Source organism: Psammomys obesus, unplaced genomic scaffold (genome assembly GCF_907164565.1).
Source record: "Psammomys obesus unplaced genomic scaffold, mPsaObe1.curated_primary_1811, whole genome shotgun sequence".
In the NCBI taxonomy this organism is placed as follows: Eukaryota; Metazoa; Chordata; class Mammalia; order Rodentia; family Muridae; genus Psammomys; species Psammomys obesus.
In genome coordinates this window covers 6,917,682-6,941,773 of record NW_026586173.1, presented here as the reverse complement: position 1 = coordinate 6,941,773, position 24,092 = coordinate 6,917,682, and the positions used below count along the sequence as shown (strand labels likewise).

Below are 24,092 nucleotides of genomic sequence, written 5' to 3'. Positions count from 1 at the left end.
GGATCATCACAAAAGAGAGGGTAGAAATATCATAGAGGCCAAAAACAGTGAATAACTACAGACAAACTGTTTCCACAGATAACAAGACCCTTGTTATATCTTAACAGAAAGTGGCTGAAGTCCCACCACTAATTGAGAAGCTATTGATACCTACTAGGAGAGGGATATGTTTGTTTCAAGGATGGAGCCTATAAATGGCTATCCATGCTCTGGTAGATGATCCTACATCCATCTATAGAGAGCACTAAATAGACTCAATAGTTTTTAAAAAGAGAGAGAAAGTTCAAGAAGTTACAAGGGAAAAGTGGTGGGGGAGTTGGGAGAAATTAGAGAGGAGAGAATGGGATGTATACTTGATCAAAACATATTAATTGTAGGGATAATGTTCTTAAACAAGAGCATTTTTAAAAATAGCAACATTTGAATTGGGTCTAAAGGTTAGATGTATCAATGGAAACTTTCTGGTTTTGATGGTTGCCTATTGTTTTGTTACTATCTTTCTTGATTGTAGAAGATACAAGCTCAGCTACTCACTTTCGTCTATGTGACTAGGAACTATGTAAACAAGAAAGGAGCCTGTGGGTGAAGAGGGACTCTTGCAAGTCCTTGTGTTTTACCTTTGGCTTTGCCTCTAATTGAATAAATGGTTATACCCTTATCTTCAGATCTTCTGCCAAGGCTAACCACCATACAAACTCCTGCCAGCTACCTCATCAGGACAAACCGAGTTTTTCTGTTAGACACATTCTGTAAATGATGTCATTTACCAGATCTTTGCCAAGACAAGCAAAGTGGGATTGAAGTGATATTCATCATATAGATATATAATATGAAATATCATATTTATAGGCTAACTGCTCTTTTTAAGTGCAAAAAATCATTCTCAGCCTTTTCTTTTCTCTTGTGTTTCTTTATAGTTCCTCCCCAGATAATGAACATCTCTTCAGACATTACTGTGAATGAAGGAAGCAGTGTGACCCTGTTATGTCTTGCAATTGGCAGACCAGAACCAACAGTGACATGGAGACACCTGTCAGTCAAGGGTAAGGTATTTACCATGAAAAGTTTTGAGAGTGTGTATCAAAGGCCCACTTGGTTCTCACGCAAAAGAGACATCAGCAAACAGAAAATAACATTGTCCATGAGCAAGGCAATGCAGTGTCTCATGAAAAAATCTTTTATGTATCTGCTGATGAGTACCATATTCCAGGAATGGAAATTTGTAGAAGAAATAAGAGAAATTTGCTCTTTTCTTTTCATGATTTGGAAAGCTTTTGAACCCAAACTGAAAGGAAGAGTGTGTGAGTAGCTTTCATTGATGTTAGTAACTTTTGTGGAGATGGGTGTTTCATTTCTTGTGGTGGAGAGTGAGGTGGATGCCATGCCTTTTGTAAGGAACTTTGGCACTGCTGTACGTGCAATAGAAAAGGAACCCTGCTTTAGTACTCTCGGGACAGTTATGCAGAACCATACCTGTTAGATCTGGAGACACAGAGTTCTCCCTGAAAGGGAATAAGGGCAGTAGATGTAGGAAATTACACTGGGCATGACCTTGCTGGGTGCACAGTAATTGGTATTAAAACATCAGTTATGGTCATCTCTGACTTAGTAAGAAGAAAATGTAAAGAACATGGGTCCCTATCTCCTTGGAAATAAAACTTGCTCTAATTTGAACTTTCAAGGATGGGCACAGAGCCATCTGATATATTATACTGTTGCCAGAAACTGTGATTGATTCTAGAGATTATACAAGAATCAAGTGCTCCCTCAGGCATTGGGAAACCCAAACGTGAAACCAGTGAATAGGAAAATATACATATGCCTGTGTGTAATGTAAAAATAATGTACATCTAAAAGAAAGCAAGGGAGTGAATCTTAGTAACCTTGAGAAAGGCAGAGATTGCCCAAACACAAAATCCCTCTCTGAGAAGGAAAGAAAAATGACATGTGTGCTTGAGTTTTTCAGGGCTGTCCTAAGCCAAGTGTAAAATCTTTATGACTGAAATGGAAATGTATTTCTTCATACTGCTGGAGACTGTGTGTCAAAGGTCAAGGTGTAGCTAAGCTGATTTCATTTCTTAACTGTGAGGGAAGATCTGTTCCATGACCCCTCCTTTTTTCCTAGCTTCTGGTGATTTTCTATCAGTCTTGGGTACACCTTGATTTGTAAATGTGTTTCTCTGATCTCTGCCTTCGTCTTCAGTAGCATTTTTCTTATGTGTCAGTGCAAACTTCCCATTTTTATAAGGAAATTAGGGATCATAGTAACTACCTCTTCTTATTTTTTTTGTTTGTTTTACTTGATTGCCTCTATAAAGACCCTGATTCAGTTAAGACATCATTAGAAATCAATGAAAAGTCAAGTCTTTGAAAAAATTGTGCTGATCTCAAAGTAATGACATCAACTATATATGAGAATTTCTAGCACACAGCCCTAACAGCTCACCTAAGAATGAACAAAATAGATGAATGAACAGCAAAGTACAAGAAAATATACCCAACATAGTAATCATAGAAATGATGATCAAATCACAGTGAGATACCAATATGGCTAGAGCCACTAGAAAGACCCAAATTAAATAGACTGATATCAAGTGTTGGTGAAACAGTGAGCCACAGAAGCTCAGCCTCGTCATCTTTCAACTGTGAAACTGAATAAGCAATTTGGAAAGAATTTTGGCATTTTGTTGTAAGGTGGAACATATACCTAACATACTTTTAAGTACAAAACAGCAAATGTATGTATGTATTACTTTCTTTCAAAACAGTTTGAGCTAGAAGTAGCCCACATAAACACTAACAGCAAGTAGATAAATACAAACAATGGACCAATGTTCAGCAATACAAAGGATCAACCACTGATTCACATGACACAGTGGATGAATCTCAAAATTAAATAGAAGAGTTCTAGATCGAGAAACACTAATCCATAGTGACAGAGCCCAGTCATCAGTTATCTAAGGTGGACTTAGGGCATCACTGACCGGAATGCTGTATAGAAAGGGGGGGGCTGCATATCTTGAGTGAAATTAAAATAGTTTTAAATAGGTTGAAATTAATATAACTTTACACTAAAATTAAGTACAGAGCATAAATTAGATTCAATAAATTTTGATGTATGTAGACATACAACAAATAACGTCTTGATATCTTTCCTAATTTGGGACATCAGTCATGTCAGTAGCTTCAAATGAGAGACGATTTGTTAGTGGGAAACATCACCCAAGCAGTGGCTGTTTTCTTCCACAGAAACTAAGAACATCCTTTTCCATCCATGGCTTTTTCTACAGAACATAATATTAATGAATCTGCTTAACATTTTTCATAAAAACTACAGATAATGAAACCTAAAATTTTAATATTATGACATCAACAAAAGCATTAAAACTAACACACAGTGGGCACCACAGAGCTCAGCTTTGATCTAAGTGCAAGCATAGTGCACTTAGACCCTAAAGGCACAAACCCCGGGTGATTTTTGTCTAAAGCCAAAGAGAATTTAGGCTTTATGTGATCAACAAGAATATGTCTAACCAGGAGGCCAATTTTTTATGCATGTTGTAAAGTTGGATGTATTTATAGATGCTCTAAGTCCAAGAATATGCGTATTTGATCCCAACTATATAGTTCTCTAAGCCTGGAAACATTGTAAAGGGCATTTGGACTTTGTGTAAGTGTTTTGAAGCAATTCTTTCTAATGGTATCCTGGTAAGAGTTCCCCTTTTAAAAAAAAAAGAGATTCATTCATCTCCCAACCTTTTATATAAATTCATAGTTGCATTTCAGCGTCAGGAAAAAAAACAGAAAAATTCTAAATTTAAATGTTGCTTGTGCTCTTTCAGTCTCCAGAACTGCACTCCACTGTGTGTGGGGCTTTGTCTCCAGGCCTTTGGTTCACCAGCTTTTATGGCCACCATTGTCTTTGCTTACATGCTTGCAATGGCATTTTAACAGTTCAACTGAAAGCATTGTTTCTGAAGTTTTAAAAGATCTGGAGAGTTCGCAAGGTTGAAATCTGGGTCTGCTGGGCAGACCAAGTGTTTTCTCTGTTTGAAAAGATGTTGAGTTCTACTTGAAGTTGGGCAGTTGTTCAGTTGTTCCAAAGCTTTAGAGAATCATCCAATACAATGTGAACATCAAACAGCACTTTGAAAAAAATAAATGTTGGTTAGTTGAGAATGGAAGAATAAGAAATAAAGGTTGCAATGTCATTTGTTTTGACATTCTAATGGTGTTACACATGAGAATTAAACTGACTGGACAGCTCTGTTTCCAAAAGACTGGTGCAGTTTTTGTAATATATGGCTTAAATTATGAACTTACATAATTGGATTAAATGAACAAACCACTTAGGAAAAAAAAATTTCCATAAATGGTTGATTAAATATTAAGGATAATATTCATATGTAGGTTTTAACAGGTGAGTCTAAGCAAGGGGGGCATATTAGTGGTGGAGTATGTGTATACCAGGCATGATCAAGGCCCTGGGGTTGAAGCCCAGAGTCATAAATTGGCAGTCTGTGTATATGCAGCCAATTCCTAGATTACGAAAACAAGACAGGTCAATGTGTAAAGTCATTACCACACAGAAAACTAGTAAAAGCAAGCACTGATGTGTGCAAAAACAAGGAATCTCTGAAATTAAAAAAAAAAAACATAATGAAGAAAAAATACAAAAACTGCATAAAGTTCAAAGTAAAGGAATGGGATTACTATGTAAAACGAGATAATTGAAAATGGATGCTTGTAGGCAGGATGTTCTGGTAAAAGTGTGAGTAGGGTCATGGGAGGAGGTCTTGAATAGTTTCATCGGGTTCCCTTGGTGCAAATGTCTCGCATATTGCAACATTCCAGGGAATCTCCCTGTAGTAACTTTGCATTTCTTGCTCACTTTCTCATGAGAAACAACAACTACACCTACGTAAGTCTTCATCCCAAAACTAGCAGCAAGGGTTGAAGAATCCACAAGATGCCAGGTGTGGCTCTAAAGACTCCCAGCTTCTTGAATCTCTAGACTGAGTAATGAGCTGTAGCCCTCCAGATCTGTTTCCTCTCCAGCACTAAAAGTACATCAGGATCCCCAGGGACATCATTCCAGAAGAAATCAGACACTGGCAGCACTTTCCAGGAAAGCTGGACTGTTTGCAGGATTATGATGAAGTGAGGTGACATCTCCAGAGAAAGTGATCTGTAGGTGTACATTTGGGTTATCACAGCTGACATGTAAGCCACTGAGCATATGACTGCATATCTTTAGATAGAAAATGTTATTCTTAATGTTTTAAGTAGCAGGCAATGGCTTACTAATATAATATATTCTTGATGAGATTTAAGCCTCCTCCCTATGGTCCTCCTTGTTTAGTTTCTTTAGGTCTGTAGATTTTAGTATGTTTATCCTATATTATACAGTTAATATCCGCTGATAAGTGATTGTATACCATCTGTGTCTTTCTGGTTCTGGGTTATTTCACTCAGGATGATCTTTTCTAGTTTCATTCATTTGCCTGAAAATTTCATGATTTCCTTGTTTTTTAATAGCTGAGTAGTATCCCATTGTGTAAATGTAGCTCAAATCTGTATCCATCCCCCAGTTGAGGGACATCTAGGTTGTTTCCAGATTCTGGCTATTATAAAGAAAGGTGCTATGAACATAGTTAAGCAAATCTCCTTGTTGAATGGTGAAGCATTTTTTGGGTATATGCCCAGGAGTGCAATAGCTGGGTCTTGAGGCAGCACTATTCACAATTGCATGAGAAAGCACCAGACTGATTTAGAGAATCATCCAATACAATGTGAACATCAAACATCAAAGTGTTTGTATAAGTTTGCACTCCCACCAGCAATGGAGGAGGGTTCCCCTTTCTCCACATCCTTTCCAGCATGTGTTGTCACTTGAGTATTTGGTCTTAGCCATTCTGATTGGCGTAAGATGGAATCTCAGAGTTGTTATGATTTGCATTTCCCTGGTGACTAAGGATGTTGAACATTTGTTTAAGTGTTTTTCTGCCATTCAATATAGATACCAGAATTGAAGGATGGGAGCCTACGATAGAAAGAACATCCTCTGAAAGGCAACACCCAACAGGGGATCAAAGCAAATGCTGCGATTCATAGCCAATTTTTGGGCAGAAAGCAGGGAGGCTTACAGAATAAGAAGGGGATAGAAGGGCAAGGAGGGGAGGGGACAGGAGCCCCACAAGGAGACCAACCAACAAAGCTAAATAATCTGACCCCAGGAGTCCTGCAGAGACTGATATACCAACCAAGGTCCATGCATGGAGAGGACCTAAACCCCCTGCTCAGATGTAGCCAATAGAAAGCTGTCTCCATGTGTGCACCTGAGTAAAAGGAACAGGGGCTGCCTCTGTCATTAATTCAGTTGTCTGCTCTTTGATTACTTGCCCCTAGTGATGTGGCCTTACCATACCACAGAGAAATAGGATCCAGGAAGTACTGATGAAACTTGACAAGCTAGGGGCAGATGGCAGGAGAGGAGAACTCTCCCTTTCAGCAGACTCGGAAAAGGGGATGGGGAGGGGAGAGGGAAGCAGGGTGGGAACTGGGGGTAGTAGAGGGTGAGGGCTACAATAGGGATAAACAATGAATAAATTATAAAGAAAAGAAAAAAGAATGTAAAAAGAAAAATAACAAAATAAAATATATTCTATTTTTATCACATTCTTATGGATGTGATAGAGAATATGACACTTGCCCAGTGGGCTTTACAAACATAGATCCACTACAAGGTGACCTGAAGCTTAGGACTACAGCAGAGACTCAAAGACTCAAAGACTCAGAGACTCAAAATTTTCTGCCTCAAATTTTTGAGTTCTGCAGAATATGGTAGACACATTTCAAAATAAGTGAACAAAGTAGATGAACAAGTAACCAGTGTTTGCACCATGCTGTGAATGAGCTGGGTTTCAGGAATTATTTTCTGAGTAATTGGGATCCACAGAAGTAGGGGGATAGCTCTTCAGTACCAAAGGGTGATGTGAATACAAAGATTCAGAGATGGGAGCAGAGGAGTCTGGGTGGTTTTGCTGTTCTCAATAGGGCTGGCTTTGTTTCTTTCCCTCTTATGATACCATACAATCCACTCCGATGCCTCACACCTGGCCCAATGTCTAATGACATATTTGGAAGGCCAGATGTTTGGGGAACATAAGAGTCTTTTCTTCTGTCTCCCTCCACTGAGATTTTAAGATGACAGCCATTCACCTGTGAGTGAGCTGCTCACACAATCAACTCATACATGGTAATACCTCAGGGAGCTAGTGAATGAATTAGTTTTGCAGAATTTTCTAAGTAACTGGAGCTGACTCCTTTATGTATTCATTTTAATGGAAGCACTTTTTTAAAAATGCAGCAGGTTCTTTTCTGATTCTTCGGTCTAGTGACTGCCATTTACCCTTATCTTTATGGTATAACAACAGTACTGCACATTTCACTTATTTGTAGCTGGACACTTAGGAACTAGATTCCTAGAAACATACCCTTTAAACACTGTTTAAATCCTTGTATTTGGTGTCTACTGTTGCCCTGCTTCTCCTTTCTTCACCCCAATCATACTATTAAATGTCAATTTCCCTAAAGTCATGTGCCTAGCTTTTAGCTGCCACTTTTCTGCTGGTTGTGTGCTTCTAATTTGCCACAGTGAAAAGTCAGTGTAATGGAGATGACATATTCTGATGGTCATCAAGAAGAAGTAGACTTGGGTATCATTTTAATACATGAAATTGCTAGATACGTGGGATCTGTGGTGGCAGTAAAGCTAGTGCCAACAAACCCACCATCAATGCTTCTCATTAGCTTGGTGATTTTATCTTCTGTTTTTTTTTTTTAATTTAATACTGAGGTGGGAAGTGCACAGACTCATGCCTGTCTCAACCATAGTCTTTATTTGTTCTGAATAATTCCTGGGCAGAAATTCTTAAACAACTTACCAGTTCCTTACCATCCCAGATATGTGTAGCTATGCACCCCATCTCCCTAATCTCCAACTTCTTGCGCTGTAGGATGGGATAATGTACGTCAAACTCATCAGATAATTCTGGGGATGAAATTTAAAAATGAATGGCAAGCATGCATTACTGTGGAACACCAGTATGCAACTGTTTCTTTGATATAATCGTCATTCTATGTGTGTATTAGTCAATGCCGTCTTAAAAACCTGTAGCCTGAATGTAACTTGGAAACTGGCTATCACAGTGTCGTATTGGGGGTCACTGTGTAACTAGAAATGGAAATACTTTCAATGGGTTCTTAGTCTCATTAGCAGAAGAATTTTAAAAAGGATTCAGAACAAAGCTCCAGGATCATTTTATTAGTTTGAAAAAAAAAAAAATTGACCGAGAAGGCAAGTTGTAAAGCTAACTGATAAGAAGAGGGAAATGGATTAGAGGAAGGGAGAGCCATGCCTTTTGAGTTAGGGTCTATGAGAGAAGGCAAGCTCAGCAATAGACATCAGCAAACAGTTGTGTTCCAAAGGGAGATGGAGGGACTTCAGAGAAATAATTAGAAAGCCTGTACATTCAGGGAAAGCAGGCCTTGTCTTTTGGCCCATATTGGAAAAAGAAAGGAAAAGAAATGGAAGATTATTCTTTTTGATCCTTAACTCAGAAAAGTGGGCAGGCTTATTAACAGCACTGCCTGGCAGAAGTTCTGTAAAACTACATCAGGGAAAGGTTTTGGAGAGGTATAAGTATATTGTATCAATAAGGGATAATTATTCCTCCCACATCCTTAGCATGTCTTTATGTAAATCAACTTTCAAGAGGGTGTAGACACACACAGGGTCAAATAATTGACAGATCTAGAAATACTAACATTTAAGGAAATAGATGATCGTATGTAATGTTCTAATTTGGGGGGCAGGCCAGAATGTTATGTCTCCATCCAGGGCGAGAGGTAGACCTCAGGTTAAATTCTTTTGACCAGGAAGAAGTATTTTTTTCCCTCACTGGGTCTTAACAAAGCTGTTTTAAATTGGAAGGAGGTGCAGAGATGATATTTCCTGTTTGGGTATTTCCAAGGAAACAGGAGGTAAGGTCCAAAGGCAACTATTAGAGTCCAATGACCACCAAGATTTCTCATCCTTATCTAGGTACCCAATTACTGGGTCAACATAGTCATGAATTTAAGTTAGTATTTCAGCAATCCTGACAGACAAGTTTTATCATGTAATTTTATTTCCATATTTTTTCATTCTTAAGTTACTAATTTACAAGTCAGAGTTTCCGCCCCTCAACTATAAACTGGAAGTTAGACAGATGCTTTATTGTGATGGACACATTTGGAAAGCATCCAGATGACTTTCACTGGGTGGCTATCTAAACTAAAGTATATCCATACCATGCATTACTGCACAGCAAAAGAAAGAACTCTTATGCATGCACTTGATACCTTAGAAAGGATGAAATCTGGCCACTATGTTGAGTATAAAAGATACTACATACTGTATTATCCCATTTTCATAACATTCTTAAAACTGAAAAAGTATAATGGCAGATGACAGACCAATGGCTGACAAGAGTGACAGCAGAAGCAGGAGAAAGCAATGGGATGGCACTGCCTTGGTGTGGAACATATCAAATATTGATTGCTGTGGTAGTTTTATGAATGTACATGCATAATGAAATGTTCAAACACATGTAAAATGAGCATGAAAATTGATAAAATCCATGTAAGTATAGTAGCGTCATTACAGCATATACATATGTACATATGTATTTTAGATTTAATTCATATTCATAGTCACTTAATTTAATGTACTATAATTGATGAATGTTAGTGGTGAGTGTATGGAACTTGTCTACTATTCTTACAACTTCTTGCAAATCAATATTTATTTCAAAATAAAACTGAAGAAAAGAGTGAAGAAAATGAACCTATAGCTTTCAGTTAATAATCTGCCACTATAAATGGTTAAAGAGAAGTCTGTAGTTTATACTTCCATAAGTGTCATCTTATATGGGCTTATCAGAGTTCTCCAAGTGGGTCAGAGAAAGAATAATACTCTGACTATTGCATGGGTACGAACACAGACACGAAGGTAAAGGCATGCCAGGCGATTCCCAGCTGGCTAAGCTGTACCTCTATGAAACGAGCCTAGTTTCTGGGGTTTGAATCTGGACCTCTTTGTACTACACAAAAAATGGCTCCTGTGGCTTCAGACTGGAATGCTGCATTTTAAATCAACTCATGCTTGTTAGCAGGACACCCAAGGGTGCCCAATAACGTTGAGTATCATTTGTACTCTCATCTTTTTCTTCCTTCCTCCAAGCCCCTTCCAATATCTAGCCATGTTTTAGCTCCACATCATGTTCTAACAAAAGCACAGTCTCCTCATGAAAGCCACCACCATTCCATTGTCTGTTGATGGTTCCTGCTTCAATTAAAATAACCCCCTTGAGAACTACCAGCCTCATTTCTCTTCTGAGCCACCCTATGTCCAGCTTCCAGCCACTGACAGGAAGCGCCTGTTAGCTGACCTGCTGCATCATCTGCTCTTACTACTGCTCCTTTGTCTTTCTGCAAGGCAGCCAGTATCTTTGTTTCTAATCTGGAGTCATGTTTAGAACCTAATTAATCCCTGGAGTGTGAGAAAGAGGTGTCTGAGATGAGAAATCAAGGTTATACATATCTTGCTCAGTGGAACAGTTATGGGCAAACAAGCTGTTCCTCTCACATTTTTGCAAAGCAAATTTATGTTCACTAACTTTGGTTCTTGTTGTAAATGAGAAGTGTATGAAGGTCTAGCAATGCGCTTTTCACCATATGGGTGCCCATATGTTTCCCCCCCTTTGCTTGCGTACATTTCGCTTTGGCATGCACATATGCCTGTATTTTTGCAACTTAACAATATTAAAACTAATCCCATTTATGCTCCTTTTGGGTGAGATGATTGAGTCATAAATTCCAGAGAATCTCTTTCTTGGGAGGCTGAAGATCTGATGCCTGAGTAGGAGGAGGGCAGAGTGAGCTATTCTGGCAGGCAGATGCAGTGAGCATGTGCCCCTGCCTACCTGACGTCCCTGACCCAGGCTCTATAGCTCAATACTAATCCTAAAGGCTGGGATGCATTGGCAGAAAGCACCCTGGTGATCACCCACATTCTGCCTCTCTAGGGAGGCGAATGTTCACTGAGAAACAGATGGTAATTTCCCAGGCCTTCCTTTCTAAATTCACTGGTGAAGTGAGTCCTCGCAGAGGGAGCGATCTTGATGGCTGGAGGTGTCGCACTGGATATATAGTCAGTATTTTTTATTTACATTTCCCATAGTGAGCTGAGAACCTGTGCATGTCAAAAATGAAGCAGCTATAAATTCGGATTGAACTGAAATGATGTTTATTTTCTTGGCCAGAAACTTTAGGGGAAAAATTTGAAAAAAATAGATATTAACCATGCACCACACGAAGAAAAAAAGAAAACCTCCACTGATTTGCTCTAAGATTGGAATTGGCAATGTTGCTGCTGTTTGTTGTCGAACCTTCTTCATCTTTCTTTCTTACTCATTCATCCACTTCCTCATTGACTTCAAAAACCATATCTGCTTTCTCCAACACACAACAATGGGCATAAGGTCAAAGCCGCCCTGACTTAAAGAGCTGACCATCTAGGGAAGAGATCCCAAGTGATCAAGTAGTCAGCACGTGTCATGTCGGTTTGTGGCAACTGGTGGGGCTGGAACACAGGAAAATATGATCCAGAGCAGGGCAAGTTTTCCCCAAGAAGGTGGCATTTAAGTGACATTTGAGGATGAATAGACACCCATTAGGAAAGAGACAGTGATATAAATGCTTGTTCATTCCCCTGGGCAGACACCCTCCTGACAAGAAACACCATGGTTCACGCTGGTGTCTGTAAGAAACAACAGTGAATGCTAGACAAAACAGGAGAGACAACATATCCCGCAAAGGTACTTAATGTTTTTGCTCAGTTTTCTGAGAACACTATAAAAACTTCACAAGAACAAGAAACTTCAAGAAAGCTTAGAAATAAGGTGATCCTGTATCTATATTTAACCAGAAGCATCTAATTTCTCATCTACTCGTTCTGTCTGTAAATATGGCAATTGACTAAACCTCTGCCTCCATTTCCCCATGTATAAACCAGAAAGAATTAGTAATAATACTTTTTCTTTATGGAGGCAAGGAGAATGCAATTTGATGGTATCTATTCCAAATACTTTTGGATTATAATATAAGAATGAAAATTAACATGTATCATAGTAAGTGTAAAATTGGAATTAGAAAAGCACCCAGTGCCGCCTGCCTTCTGTTGCAAAGCCTTCTCTGTGCAATTGCTATATCAAATTATGCTATTGAAATCAGTCGGACACTGATAAAATTGAGACCAGCTTTACAAGTCCTGTAGATCTAATTGGCCTCAGCAGTGGGTCCACAGTGACTCTTGCTGCTGAACTGAAATTGTGGGCTTCAATAGAAAATAATAAGCAGCCTGGCTCCACACCAACACAGTGCAGCCACCCCTGGAGATAATGTGGTTTAATTTAGACACTGAGCTACTTTACTTGGCCAGATGTTGAAGGAACCTCAGAATGATCCCCTTCCTTCTTCCTTCTAGCCTGAGCAACCCTGAGAATCTTTAAAAAGACCCCTGGCTATGAGTCTTAGTATCTGCTTTGATACACTGCTAGGTAGAGTCTTTCAGAGGCCCTCTGTGGTAGGCTCCTGTCCTGTTTCTTGTTTTTTCCTATGTCCAATGCACCTCCCATTTGTCTTTCTCAGTGAGGATTGATCATCCTACCCTGGGTCCTCTTTCTTGTTTATCTTCTTTAGGTGTATAGATTACATTATATTTATCATATCTTACAGGACTATATGAGTGAGCATATTCCATGTATGTCTTTCTCCTTCTGGGATAGCTCACTCAGTAACCAACTGGTTTCCCATAGTAAGGGGAACAGGGACTATTTCTGACAGGACTCAATGGCAGGCTCTTTGACCTCCCCACCCCCCAAGGGAGGAGCAGTCCTGCTAGGCCACAGAGAAGGACTTGTAGCCAGTTCTGAAGATACCTGATAAAACAGGATCAGATGAAAGGGCAGGAGGTCCTCCCCAATCAGTGGACTTGGAAAGGGGCAGGGAGTAGATGAGGGAGGGAGGGAGGGTTTGGGAATGAATGAGAGAGCAGATACAGCTGGGATACAGAGTTAATAAAATGTAACTAATAATAAAAAAATAAAATAAAATAATAATAATAAAATAAATAAAAGACCCCTGGCTTTAAATCTGACCTCTGGCTTTCCTTACTGTTCCTTTCTCATTCACAGCCATTACTATTTCTTTCTAGAAACCTCCACCTTCCTAGGGTAAAGGTTCTGTGAATCTCCCTTTCTTGGTTAAGGTGTTTTAAACTGGGTTTCCACTATTTACAACCCAACTTACTATGATTACATTTACCCTGCAATGTGTCACGTGTGTAGCTGAAGCAAGTAGAACATAGCGTCTATTCTAAACCAGAAAGGAGATTGGAAGGAGAGACTAGGAAGCCTCTGCAAAGTGGTTGGGAGCGCTGTATGAAAGAGACAGAGATGAGGTAGCTTGAAGTCTCTGACAGACTTTTTAAGATCAGTGTCCCTATCATGGTTTAGGAAGATCTATGGCTTCCACAAATAACTCACTAACTCAGCTAGATTTGGGCAGACAGAAAGATAGACACATACAAACAAATACACACACGTACACACACACACTCACATGCACACACACGGATACACATAGGCTCTGACCCTGAATTATCGGATATTCAACACAGGCATCCTTACCAACTCAACATAGCTGAACAAACAGTGTTTTATTAGCATGCTTCACATGAACAGGGCATCAATGACAGGAACACTTAGAGGCTTAAGCAGTAAGAGATTTTGTCCTCTTCATTCCCTCAATGACTTGGCAAACCTCATAAAGAAGGAGCAAAGAGTATGTCTTGATTAACTAAGTCACTGATATACTTACATCTCCTGGTGATGATATGCCCCACTTTGGCTAGACAGGATTTCTTTCTTTCTTTCCTATGCTTTGGCCACTGGAGATCCAGTACATGAGCTGGTACATTTGTGATGTTCCTTGCACCAACCACAAGTAAGACCTTACATTTCAAATATGATCAAAGAAATCCTATTGAGTCACTGTATACATATGGTATAATATCCATCTCATATTATGCCAGAGACAAAGGAAATGGAGGCACAGTGGTGATCTGCCTAGGCCCATTTAAACATCCAAGGACTATTGGGATGATAAGGAGGGTTCGGATGTGCAGAGGAAAGATTATCGTGGTGTCTTAGTCACTGCTCTATTGCTGTGAAGACACGCCGTGACCAAGGCAACTCTTATCAAATAAAGCATTTAATTGGAGGCCTGCTTACAGTTTCAGAGGGTGAGTCCATTATCATCATAGCAGGGAGCATGGCAGCATGCAGGCAGGCACTGGAGCAGTAGCTAAAAGCTACATTCTGACCGATAAGCAGAGAGATAATGAGACTAGGTCTGAAACCTCAAAGCTTGACCCCAGTGATAAGCTTTCTCAAACAAGGTGACACATCCTAATCTTTCTAATCCTACCAAACAGTTCTACTTCTTGGTGACTAAGCATTCACCTATATGGACCTATGGGGGCCATTCTCATACAAACCATCACTGGGGTGGGGGGGCACTTCAGGTTTTATCTGTGAGATTGTAGAAATGGTGCCCTCTCTAAGACATGTCCTTTCCATCCTCCCACACAGCATTCCTAGTTCTTCCTGTCTGTAAAAACTGTGCTGGATAGCAGATAGTCATCTTGTGGAGACTTTACTTGTTCCATCTTCATCCAATGCTAAAGCTTGCTTTGGTCTAGCTTTCTGGAACTCAATACTCTACGGTCTAGGAGGTGTTACTCTATTTCTGGCCAATCAGAAATGTATAAGAAACTTATTAATTTTTCAAAAAGGAAGCAGAAGAATTGGATGACTTGGCTTGACATGTTTAGTTAAATATTGGCAAATCGGGAAAGTGATCTTTGCACCCCACAGAATAACTCTTTCCCTGTGACATGAGACTTCTGACCTTCCCTGGTCTTCCAAGCTCCATTTCTCCCTGTTTTCCTCCTCACAGCACCAGCTATCATGGGCTTCCCACAGGGCTGTTAGGTCTCACATTGCTGGAGCTTGAGAAATGACTCTAGAAATGGTAGCAGTGGGGGAAGTTCCTTCCTCCACATTTTAAAAGCAGTGAGCATGGTTAATTGGCTGCCTTTCTTAGTGTGAGATCCGGAGAGGGAAAGGGAAGGAGGAAGGTGCTGTTTGGAGTGTTTTAATTGGAGTCTGCTCTCCAGTCTTATGAACGTTCCAGCCTGGGAGAAGCATCCTCCACTGGAGGTAAATGGGATCAGGGGAAACTGATCTCATTAAGCAAAACTGGTTGATTGTCACTTTGAATGTGGGCTTCACAGCCAGAGACTCTGATTGACTCACGCACTAACAAGAACTGGGCTTGAGAGAAGAGGTGAGGGAATCAGATCTCTTGTATAATACCCAGGCACCACAAAACTCTTCCCACCCTTCCCCCTGTATGTCCCTGGGGCAGCCTGAGAATGAGGCACCCGGGACACCTCAGTAGTCAGAGCAGGCAGCCAGCGAAGTCTTCTCTGCCTTTTCTTTATCTAGCCACCACCTCTTCCTTTTATTTTTTCTTATCTTTTTTTTTCTCTTCAGAATAACTTATTGTTGAGAACAACCCCCTGAGAGCGCCAGAAATAGTTTGGTTTTAATGATACTTTGGATGAGTTTGCTTCCTAAGAGAAATGCTAGGAAAAATAATGGATGCAACCAGCAATACAATTCTCCATTTCCCAAGTATTACCTCTCCTCTCTCTCCCTGGCCCCTCCCTCTTATCTCTCTGTCTCTCTTTAACTCTCACATAGACACACACACACACACACACACACACACACACACACACACACACGCTGCTCGGCTCACCTCTGCCCCTCACGGCACTGCAATCATAACTACTCTCATCTCGGTCCTCCACAGTGCTCTCCTTGCTCCACTGCACCTGGGTTTATTTGTCCCTACACAATTGGAGCCGGATACAGTAATTACATCTGCAGTGAAAGGGTTTCTCTCCCTTACCAGCAGTAGGTATATTGGAGCGCTACTAATGAGAAATGAGCCTTTCCCACAGAGCATCAAGGGACCACAGGAAGCTCTGGAATTTCAAGCAGCAAGACATCTGGAGTTTTGTCCTGGGTCACAGTGCACCTCAACAGGTACCTCACTCTTCCTCGTTCTTCCACTTCATCTTCCTCTTTCTCTCTTAACTACTGAGCAAGCTTCAACCTTGCTCCCATTCTCTTTTCAGTTGGATTTTCTGTTAGGGCGTTTGACAGCAGTTGGAGCAAAGGCAATGAGTTCACAACACTCCAAATCTGAGTTGTAATTTCAAAGTCTCATATTCTGGGCATGATGTAAAGTTCCTGTAAGACATAGACATGGCCCCTAGCTGAGCTCTTATCCCCAGTGCCTGGAAGGACTCACAGAGACAGCTTTTTGTTCCAACTCAGCTCACATCACTTCATCTATTATTGCTATGATCATGGGCACTTTCCAAACTTTCTGCTTTTTCTGTGGCCTCTGTGGTCTTTGTGATTCCCCGCCCCCATATATCGATTGTGTGTGTGTGTGTGTGTGTGTGTGTGTATCTAATAAGGTAAGATAAGGGTATATCATCGTCATCAACATACTTTAAAGATATCGGTTTGATTTTATGCCACATGATGTTCACAAAGGTCTTCTGTCAAAACGCAGAAGTTAAATAAGCAAAGCAAAGGTAGAAACTGAGTAATACTCACCTCTTACAGAGGAGGAAGTGGAGGTCTAGACTGGTCCAACTCCCTATAGCTGGAAATAAACATCTCTTTCTTATATATTCATGCATGCACTCATTCATTCATTAATTCATCCAAGAAACTACTTGGAGAGTACCAGTTACTAACCAGGACTCAGGAGTAGTGGGACAAACCTATAATCCCAGCAGCCAACAAGGCATTGTTGCAATAAATAAACAAAAAATAAATAAATAAAATTACCTATCATATACTGAAGTTGAAACTGGTAAAAGAACAATATATTTATGACTTTTCACAAGAAGATGACAATATAGCAAGACACAAATAGTACACATGTTTATAGGACAATGTCAGTGAGCCAGCAATGTATTAAGAGTAATATAGGACTCATAAATACCTCAGCTAACTTGTCTTTTGAAATGTGGGAGAAGCAGTGGTGGCTTCTAAGAAGATGACTAATAAAAACAGATTCAGAATGTGTCAAAAGAAGAAGAATAGCACAAGCAAGGGAAAGGAGAGCAGAACTCTCCAAGGCAGTGGATGGAGACAATTAGATGAAAGACGTAAAAAAGAGAAATAGCATGTTGTAATTGGTAATGTAAAGGTAGTTTAGTATCCTAGGATCATAAAGTGTGAAGCTGTGGTAAGCAGATGGCATTCATTTCTTTTAACAACCCAGTTATCACACAGCATTATAAGGAAACAAGTTTGATCTCACCCATCATGCAATTTAGCCTAAATTTTTGTCCACTTCTTCAAAATGATCCTCGAATAATAAATGCATTAAATACCTGAATATTACTATCAAATTCCAAACTAATGTGGTTGAATAATGCTCTCTGCCAGTCTTTCCCTGGTCTCCTCACAATATATTTTTCCCCTCTTTTCCCTAAACACTTCATGAGAACTCCAGGCTCTCAGGATCTCCACTTCCTCACACTCTGTACTCTCATGCTTTAGCAGAAATTGTTGGGTTTTTTTTTTTTTTCAGATTTCTAGCAAAACTCAATTTGTGGCCTCTTAACTTGGTCATGCTACAGCTTTACCCATTACTCTGCTTAGCATTAAGCTTAAGAACCAAGACTATATGCTTAGGGATAGCTGTCAGATATTAGCACTGAGGTCCCCATGGTAGTCATATGAAAAGAGGTTTAGAAGAGGTAGATGTAGAACTGAACTTTGTGGTACATAATTATGATCCCAGGTGGCTGGGACAGGGGTATCAAGAGTTGAAGACCAGCTTGGACTACATATGTAGTAAGACCTTATCTCAGAAAAACAAAAGTATTTAAGAGTGGAGCTGATTCTCTTGAGTGTAGGATTCATAGTAACAAATTCATGGCTCTATGAAGCCATTAGTCCAAGACCATGCAGCACAGTTTCTTTAGCTCAAAAAGCGGCCTTGTTGATCTTCCCCAAACTTACTCCTGCCCCACTTAAGTAAATACTATGTCTGGCTACTGTGTATAGGCTTTTCGTAGAGCTTATTTACCTAGAATGTATACACATTTCTTAGAAAATAAAATACATACAGATCTAGAAAATATGTACATAAGCTACAATGCACATATGCACATTTTAAAAGGTGAAAATTTTGTATAACCTTAAAGTAAATATTGTTCCTGAATCATTTTATTTAGCTTTAGCATTTCTTTCTTGTTATTACATAAGATCCCTTTTATTGTCACCAAAATGGAATGATATTATATAAACATATCAATATGTGCTTACTCAGGAGCTATACATATTTGAATACATATTTGGCCTACTACTACTCTTTTGACTAATACATAAAAAGCCACTATAAATATGTAAATGTGTCTTGTGAACATAAATTTACACTTTCTTGGAGAAGTTCTTGGGATGGGAATCGGATGGTCACTCTGAGTTTATACTAAATTATACAGGAAGCTGCTGAACTGTTTTTCTAAATGGTTGTACCATCTTAGTTCCCACACATTGTATAAGCATTGTAAACCTTTGACATGCCTGTAAACCACAATAGTGTTCTCTTTTTCAAGTGCCATGAATTCTAAAAGATATGTAGGGCAGGTGTGTTTGATTTTATATTTCACTTCTCTGAGGGTTAATGATGATTGCACTGTTTCTTATGCTGATTGGCTATCTCTATGTCTTCTTGTTGAAATATTGGTTGAAGTGTTTTGACTCTTCTTCATCATGTTATCTTCTAATTGCTGAGTTGTGATAGTTATTTCTATATGCTAGACACATGTCCTCTGGGATATGATTTTGTGTGTAGATAGATAGATAGATAGATGGATGGATAGATAGGTAGATGGAGAAATAAGAGATACATAGAAAGAGTATTTTTGTCACAGCCTGTCTGGTCTTCTCATTTTCATTAATGATATATTTCAGAGAATTTAGTTTTTAAATTTGATAAAATATGATTTATCAACATATACTATTATTGTTGTACTTTGTAATAGCTTGTCGTATTGGATAAAATTATTCAGCAAAACACTATACATATTTTCCTCTAACATACTTAAAACTTAGAATTTCAGTTTACTTGTAATGTTTATGTGAATTAATGTAAGTGCATAATATGAAGTAAAGGTTCAAAATCATTTTCCCATATGCCATAAGTCAGTCTATCATCATATTCCAGGTTCACTCTGTCCTTTTCTAAATGGATGACTTTGAATTTTTTTTAAATCAACTGACCATTGATTTTGGTTTCTTGCTGATACTCTATGGTTTTTCCTATCAATCTATCCCCATGTCAATACCATACTGTTTTGACGACTGTAACTTGACAATGTCCTAAAAATCAGATACCGCAGATTGACAACTATGAAGTTTTCAAAAGTGTTTTTTTTATATTTTCACATAATTTAAGAATCAGTTTGACAATATTTACCAAGTATATGAAAAATCTCAATTGTGAATACATTCTAATTATAGATCAGTTTGAAAACAATTGATGCTTAACAATATTGAGTTGCTCAATCCTTGAAATGTATTCTACCATTGACCTAACCTTATTCAATTATTCTCAGCAGAATTCGAAATGTAGTTATAAAGTAATTTGTGTTTTCCTACACCATGGGCAATGCTGTTTGGATTTCAGTCTTAACTTATTATAGAAAATATGTGAAAATACAATTGAACTTTATATGCTGATCTTGCATCTATGACATTGCTAAATTCCTTGGTGCTAATACATTATGAAGATTATACAAGACATTAAAACAATTTATATTGTTTTCTATAATAAAGATGGTTTCAGTTATTTCTCAACAATGAGTAGGTTGTCCCTTTTTCAAAACTGTACATGGTTACATTCTCTGCCAGCTTCATATTAAATATAATTAGTGATATTGAAATTTTTGTATAATTTCTCATAGAAGGAAGAACATCCCATTTTTCTCAATTAAGTACAACATTTTGTGTAGGTTTCTCTTTAAGACTGAAGAAGTTTTCATTTACTTTTAGTTGCTGGTCTGTGTGTGTGTGCGTGTGCGTGTGTGTGTGTGGTATGAATGCTGCATTTTTTCTAATATATTTTGGTTATCTATTTACGTGATCATATGATGTTATAAGAAATGATTGCTTTAATATTAAACTGACCTTGCATTCTTGAATCTCATGTCTTCATGACATATGCATGCTATTCTTTTTTATGAAAAGATTGGATTTTTTCCACTGTAAGGATTACACTTCTATATTGCTCATGAGGGCAATAGATTTTTAATGTTATTGGCTGCTTTGTGTTTCAAAGTGAATCTGGCTTATAAAAATAGGGAATAGTTCCCACTTTTTTTTTTAGGATAAAGACTATTGTTGTTTCATGGTAATAACTAATAATAATAGTGGCAACAATTGTACACATTTATCTTAGTAAGATGAGCATTTATATTGTGTTTTCTATTAAATAACGTTTTGGCTAACACCTTTATAAAGAACAAGAATGTTCTGAGCCATTTTCAGTATATCCGTCTCACCAGACCATGGATGTGGGAGGTTTTCCATCTCTGGAACCTCCATCTTTGTTCAATGTCTTAAAGTTTTCATTGTATAACTGCTCACTCCCTTGTTTAGGTTTATTTCAAGGTATTTTTTAATCTATTGTGGAAAGTACTACTTCCTTTTTTTTCTCACTGTTTGTCATTTATATACACAAATCTACTAATGTTTGTATATATTCCTAGATAGGGGTTCTAGAACAATGATGAAACACCATGACCAAAAGCAAGTTGGTAAGGAAAGGGTTCATTGGGCTTATAATCCACATCATAGTCAATAATTGAAGGAAGTCAGGATGGGAACCCTAACAGGGCAGGAACCTGAAGTCAGGAGCTGAGGCAAAGGGCACGGAGAGTGGTGCTTACTGGAGTGTTGTATATTGAGAAATGTCCTCTGCATTCCTAGATTCTACAGGACTTTTATTATGAAGAGCTATAAGATTTTGTCAAATTGCTTTTCTGTATCTAATGAGATCATATGCTGTTATTCTTCTGGAGTCTATTTATATGGTGACTTATATTTATTGATTTTCATATTTTGAATCTGCATGATCAATGAGGCTTAATTGATCATGGTGGATAATCTTTTTGGTGTGCTCTTGACTTTGGTTTGTAATTATTTTATTGAAGATTTTATATCTATGTTCATCAAAGATATAATTGGCCTATAATTTTTGGCTGTTTGGGATCTTTGTTTGATTTTAGTATCATGATAATACTGGTTTCATAGAGAGAACATATTTAGCTTAATTTTTATGAAATATTATGAGATGTGATATATCTTTTGAGGGTCAAATAGAATTCTGTATTGAATCCAACTGACCATGGAATCAAATGAAATCTATATAAAAAGATTCTACATAAGCCCCATTAAAATTCTGATGTAATTCTTTTCAGAAATTGAAAAAAAATCTTAAATTTCATATGACAACACAAAAGTTTGGGATATCTAAGGCAATCCTGAAGAAGAAAAAGAAAATGGCTGAAGGTATCACTCACAGATTTCAAGTTACACACTGAGTAATAGCAGTAAAAACAACATGGTCCTGGCATAAAAACAGACAGATTGATCAATAGATAAAATCGAGTACCTACGTATAATCATAAACTCCTACAATTACCTGATTTACTGAAAAGAGTGCAACAATACATGCTGGAAAAAGCATGGCACTCTAAGCAAATAGTTCTAGTAAAACTGGATAGCCACATGAATAAAAATGAAACTACATTTTTGTCTCTTACCCTATATACAACTCAACTCCAAATGGATCAAAGATGCCAAGATAAAACCTGATATCCTCATCTGACAAAAGAGAAATGATAGAGTATACTTGAGTTCATTGGTACAGAAAAGAACTTTCTGAAAAGGACTCTAAGGCGCAGGCATTAAAACCAACAACTAACAAATGAAACCTCACATAACCAAGGCTTATGTACTGTGGCAGTTTGAATGAGAATGGCCCCACTAATAAAAATAGTGAAAGAAGAAAACCATATCTTCACATGGACAGCCTAGTCAATATATCATTTGCTTTGAAACCATGAGGACACACACACCCCATGCAAATATATATTAAAAAGAAAAATGTATCATTTTTAATTTTTATAAAAATGTTTATATTGCATAACATGATAGTTAATGTTTTTTTTCAGCTTGACAGAGACAGGAATCACCTATGAAATGGGCTTCTCAGCATGACTGTGGAGTATTATTTTGATTACATTAACTGATGTGTGAAGGCCCGTCTTAGCTGTGGTTTGGTCCCTTCCCTTGGCAAAGAATTTTGGATTGTATAAAATGGACAAGGCTACCTTAACACTAGGATGCAAGCATCTGTCCTTCTCCACTCCTTGACTATTTCCCCAATGTGGCCTACTCTCTGAACTTCCTGATGCCATGACAACCCATCATGATACACTGTAACCTGCAAATGAATGAATGAAAATTAAACTGCTCACTCCCTTGGTATCTTAACCTGTTTTGATAGATTATCAAAGCAATATGAAAAATAAACTAAAGCATCCACTAAAGGACAGATTTTTATTAAAATACCTTTTGGACATCTTATAAAATTTACTAGCTTTTTTATCTGTATGTATGATAAACAATGTCACATTTTGTACAGTTGAAGTATCATTTCTTCATGTTTTGTTTACATTGTTTGCCTTACTGTTCATAAGTATGAATGGATTTTGTTTACCATGTGTTAGAGCATGCATCAGTTTTGTTTATAATGCTCTCTTGGGTAATTTTATATTGCTGAGATGAGGTATTATGACCAAAGCACCTTATACAAGAAAGGGCTTATTGGGGGCTCATGTTCAGTTCTAGGGAGCTATCGTCCATGACTGTCATAACAAGGAGCATGGTAATAGGCAGGCAGACAAGACAGTAGACCAGTTGCTGAGAGCTGACATCTGATCTCTAAGCTTGAGGCAGAGAGAGTGAGCTAACTGGGAGTGATGTGAGTTCTTGAAACCTGAAAGCACAACCCCAACGACTAACCTCTTACAACAAAGCCATACCTCCTAATCCTTCCCAAACTGTTCCATCAAATGTATGACTCTGTAAGTGGCCATCTCATTCAAACCACCACAGAGGCCGTAGTTAAATAAACTGGTACAGTTTTCATTTTGTTTTATTTTTTTTGTACTCCAAAATTTTCAAGTGGAATAAACTTTTAATTACTAAATATTTGATCAAACTTCCCTTCAAAATTATTTATAACCAGGCCCAATCTTTTTATTATTCTTTCATTATATTATAAAGATTTATATATAAATATATATTATATATTATATAAAGATATATAGATATATATCTTTTCATATGATATATCCTTATTATGGTTTCTCTTCTCTCTACTTCTTCTTCTTGCTTCTTATCTCCCCTCGTACCTGGACACACCCCCTTTCTGCCTCTCATTAGAAAATAAACAAACATATAAAGGACAATAATAAAATAAGTTTTTGAAACAAGTGAACTGGAATAGAACAAAAAATAAATAAAGTTAAGAAAAAGTGCCAAAAAAATTCAGCATAAGAATCAGAAAACAGATCCAAATAAGCACTTGTTTACATACTCAGGAATCCCATAAAAACAAAACTGGATGACTACACACACACACACACACACACACACACACACACACACAAAGGACCTGTAAGGTAAGAAGTTATAAAGAAGAGTAGAATAAAATAGAATAGAATAGAATAGAATAGAATAGAATAGAATAGAATAGAA

At 38.0% G+C, this 24,092-nt stretch overlaps 1 protein-coding gene across 3 annotated transcripts in view; it reads left to right on the top strand.

Annotated features, from left to right (window-relative positions):
- Positions 1-24,092, top strand: part of Opcml (opioid binding protein/cell adhesion molecule like) — a 1,136,526-nt gene that overhangs the window by 1,023,911 nt on the left and 88,523 nt on the right. For all 3 annotated transcript variants that reach the window (XM_055601180.1, XM_055601178.1, XM_055601177.1), the window contains one exon: positions 918-1,043. In XM_055601180.1, coding sequence (XP_055457155.1) covers positions 918-1,043 — 126 coding nt within the window. The remainder of the gene's footprint in view (positions 1-917; positions 1,044-24,092) is intronic.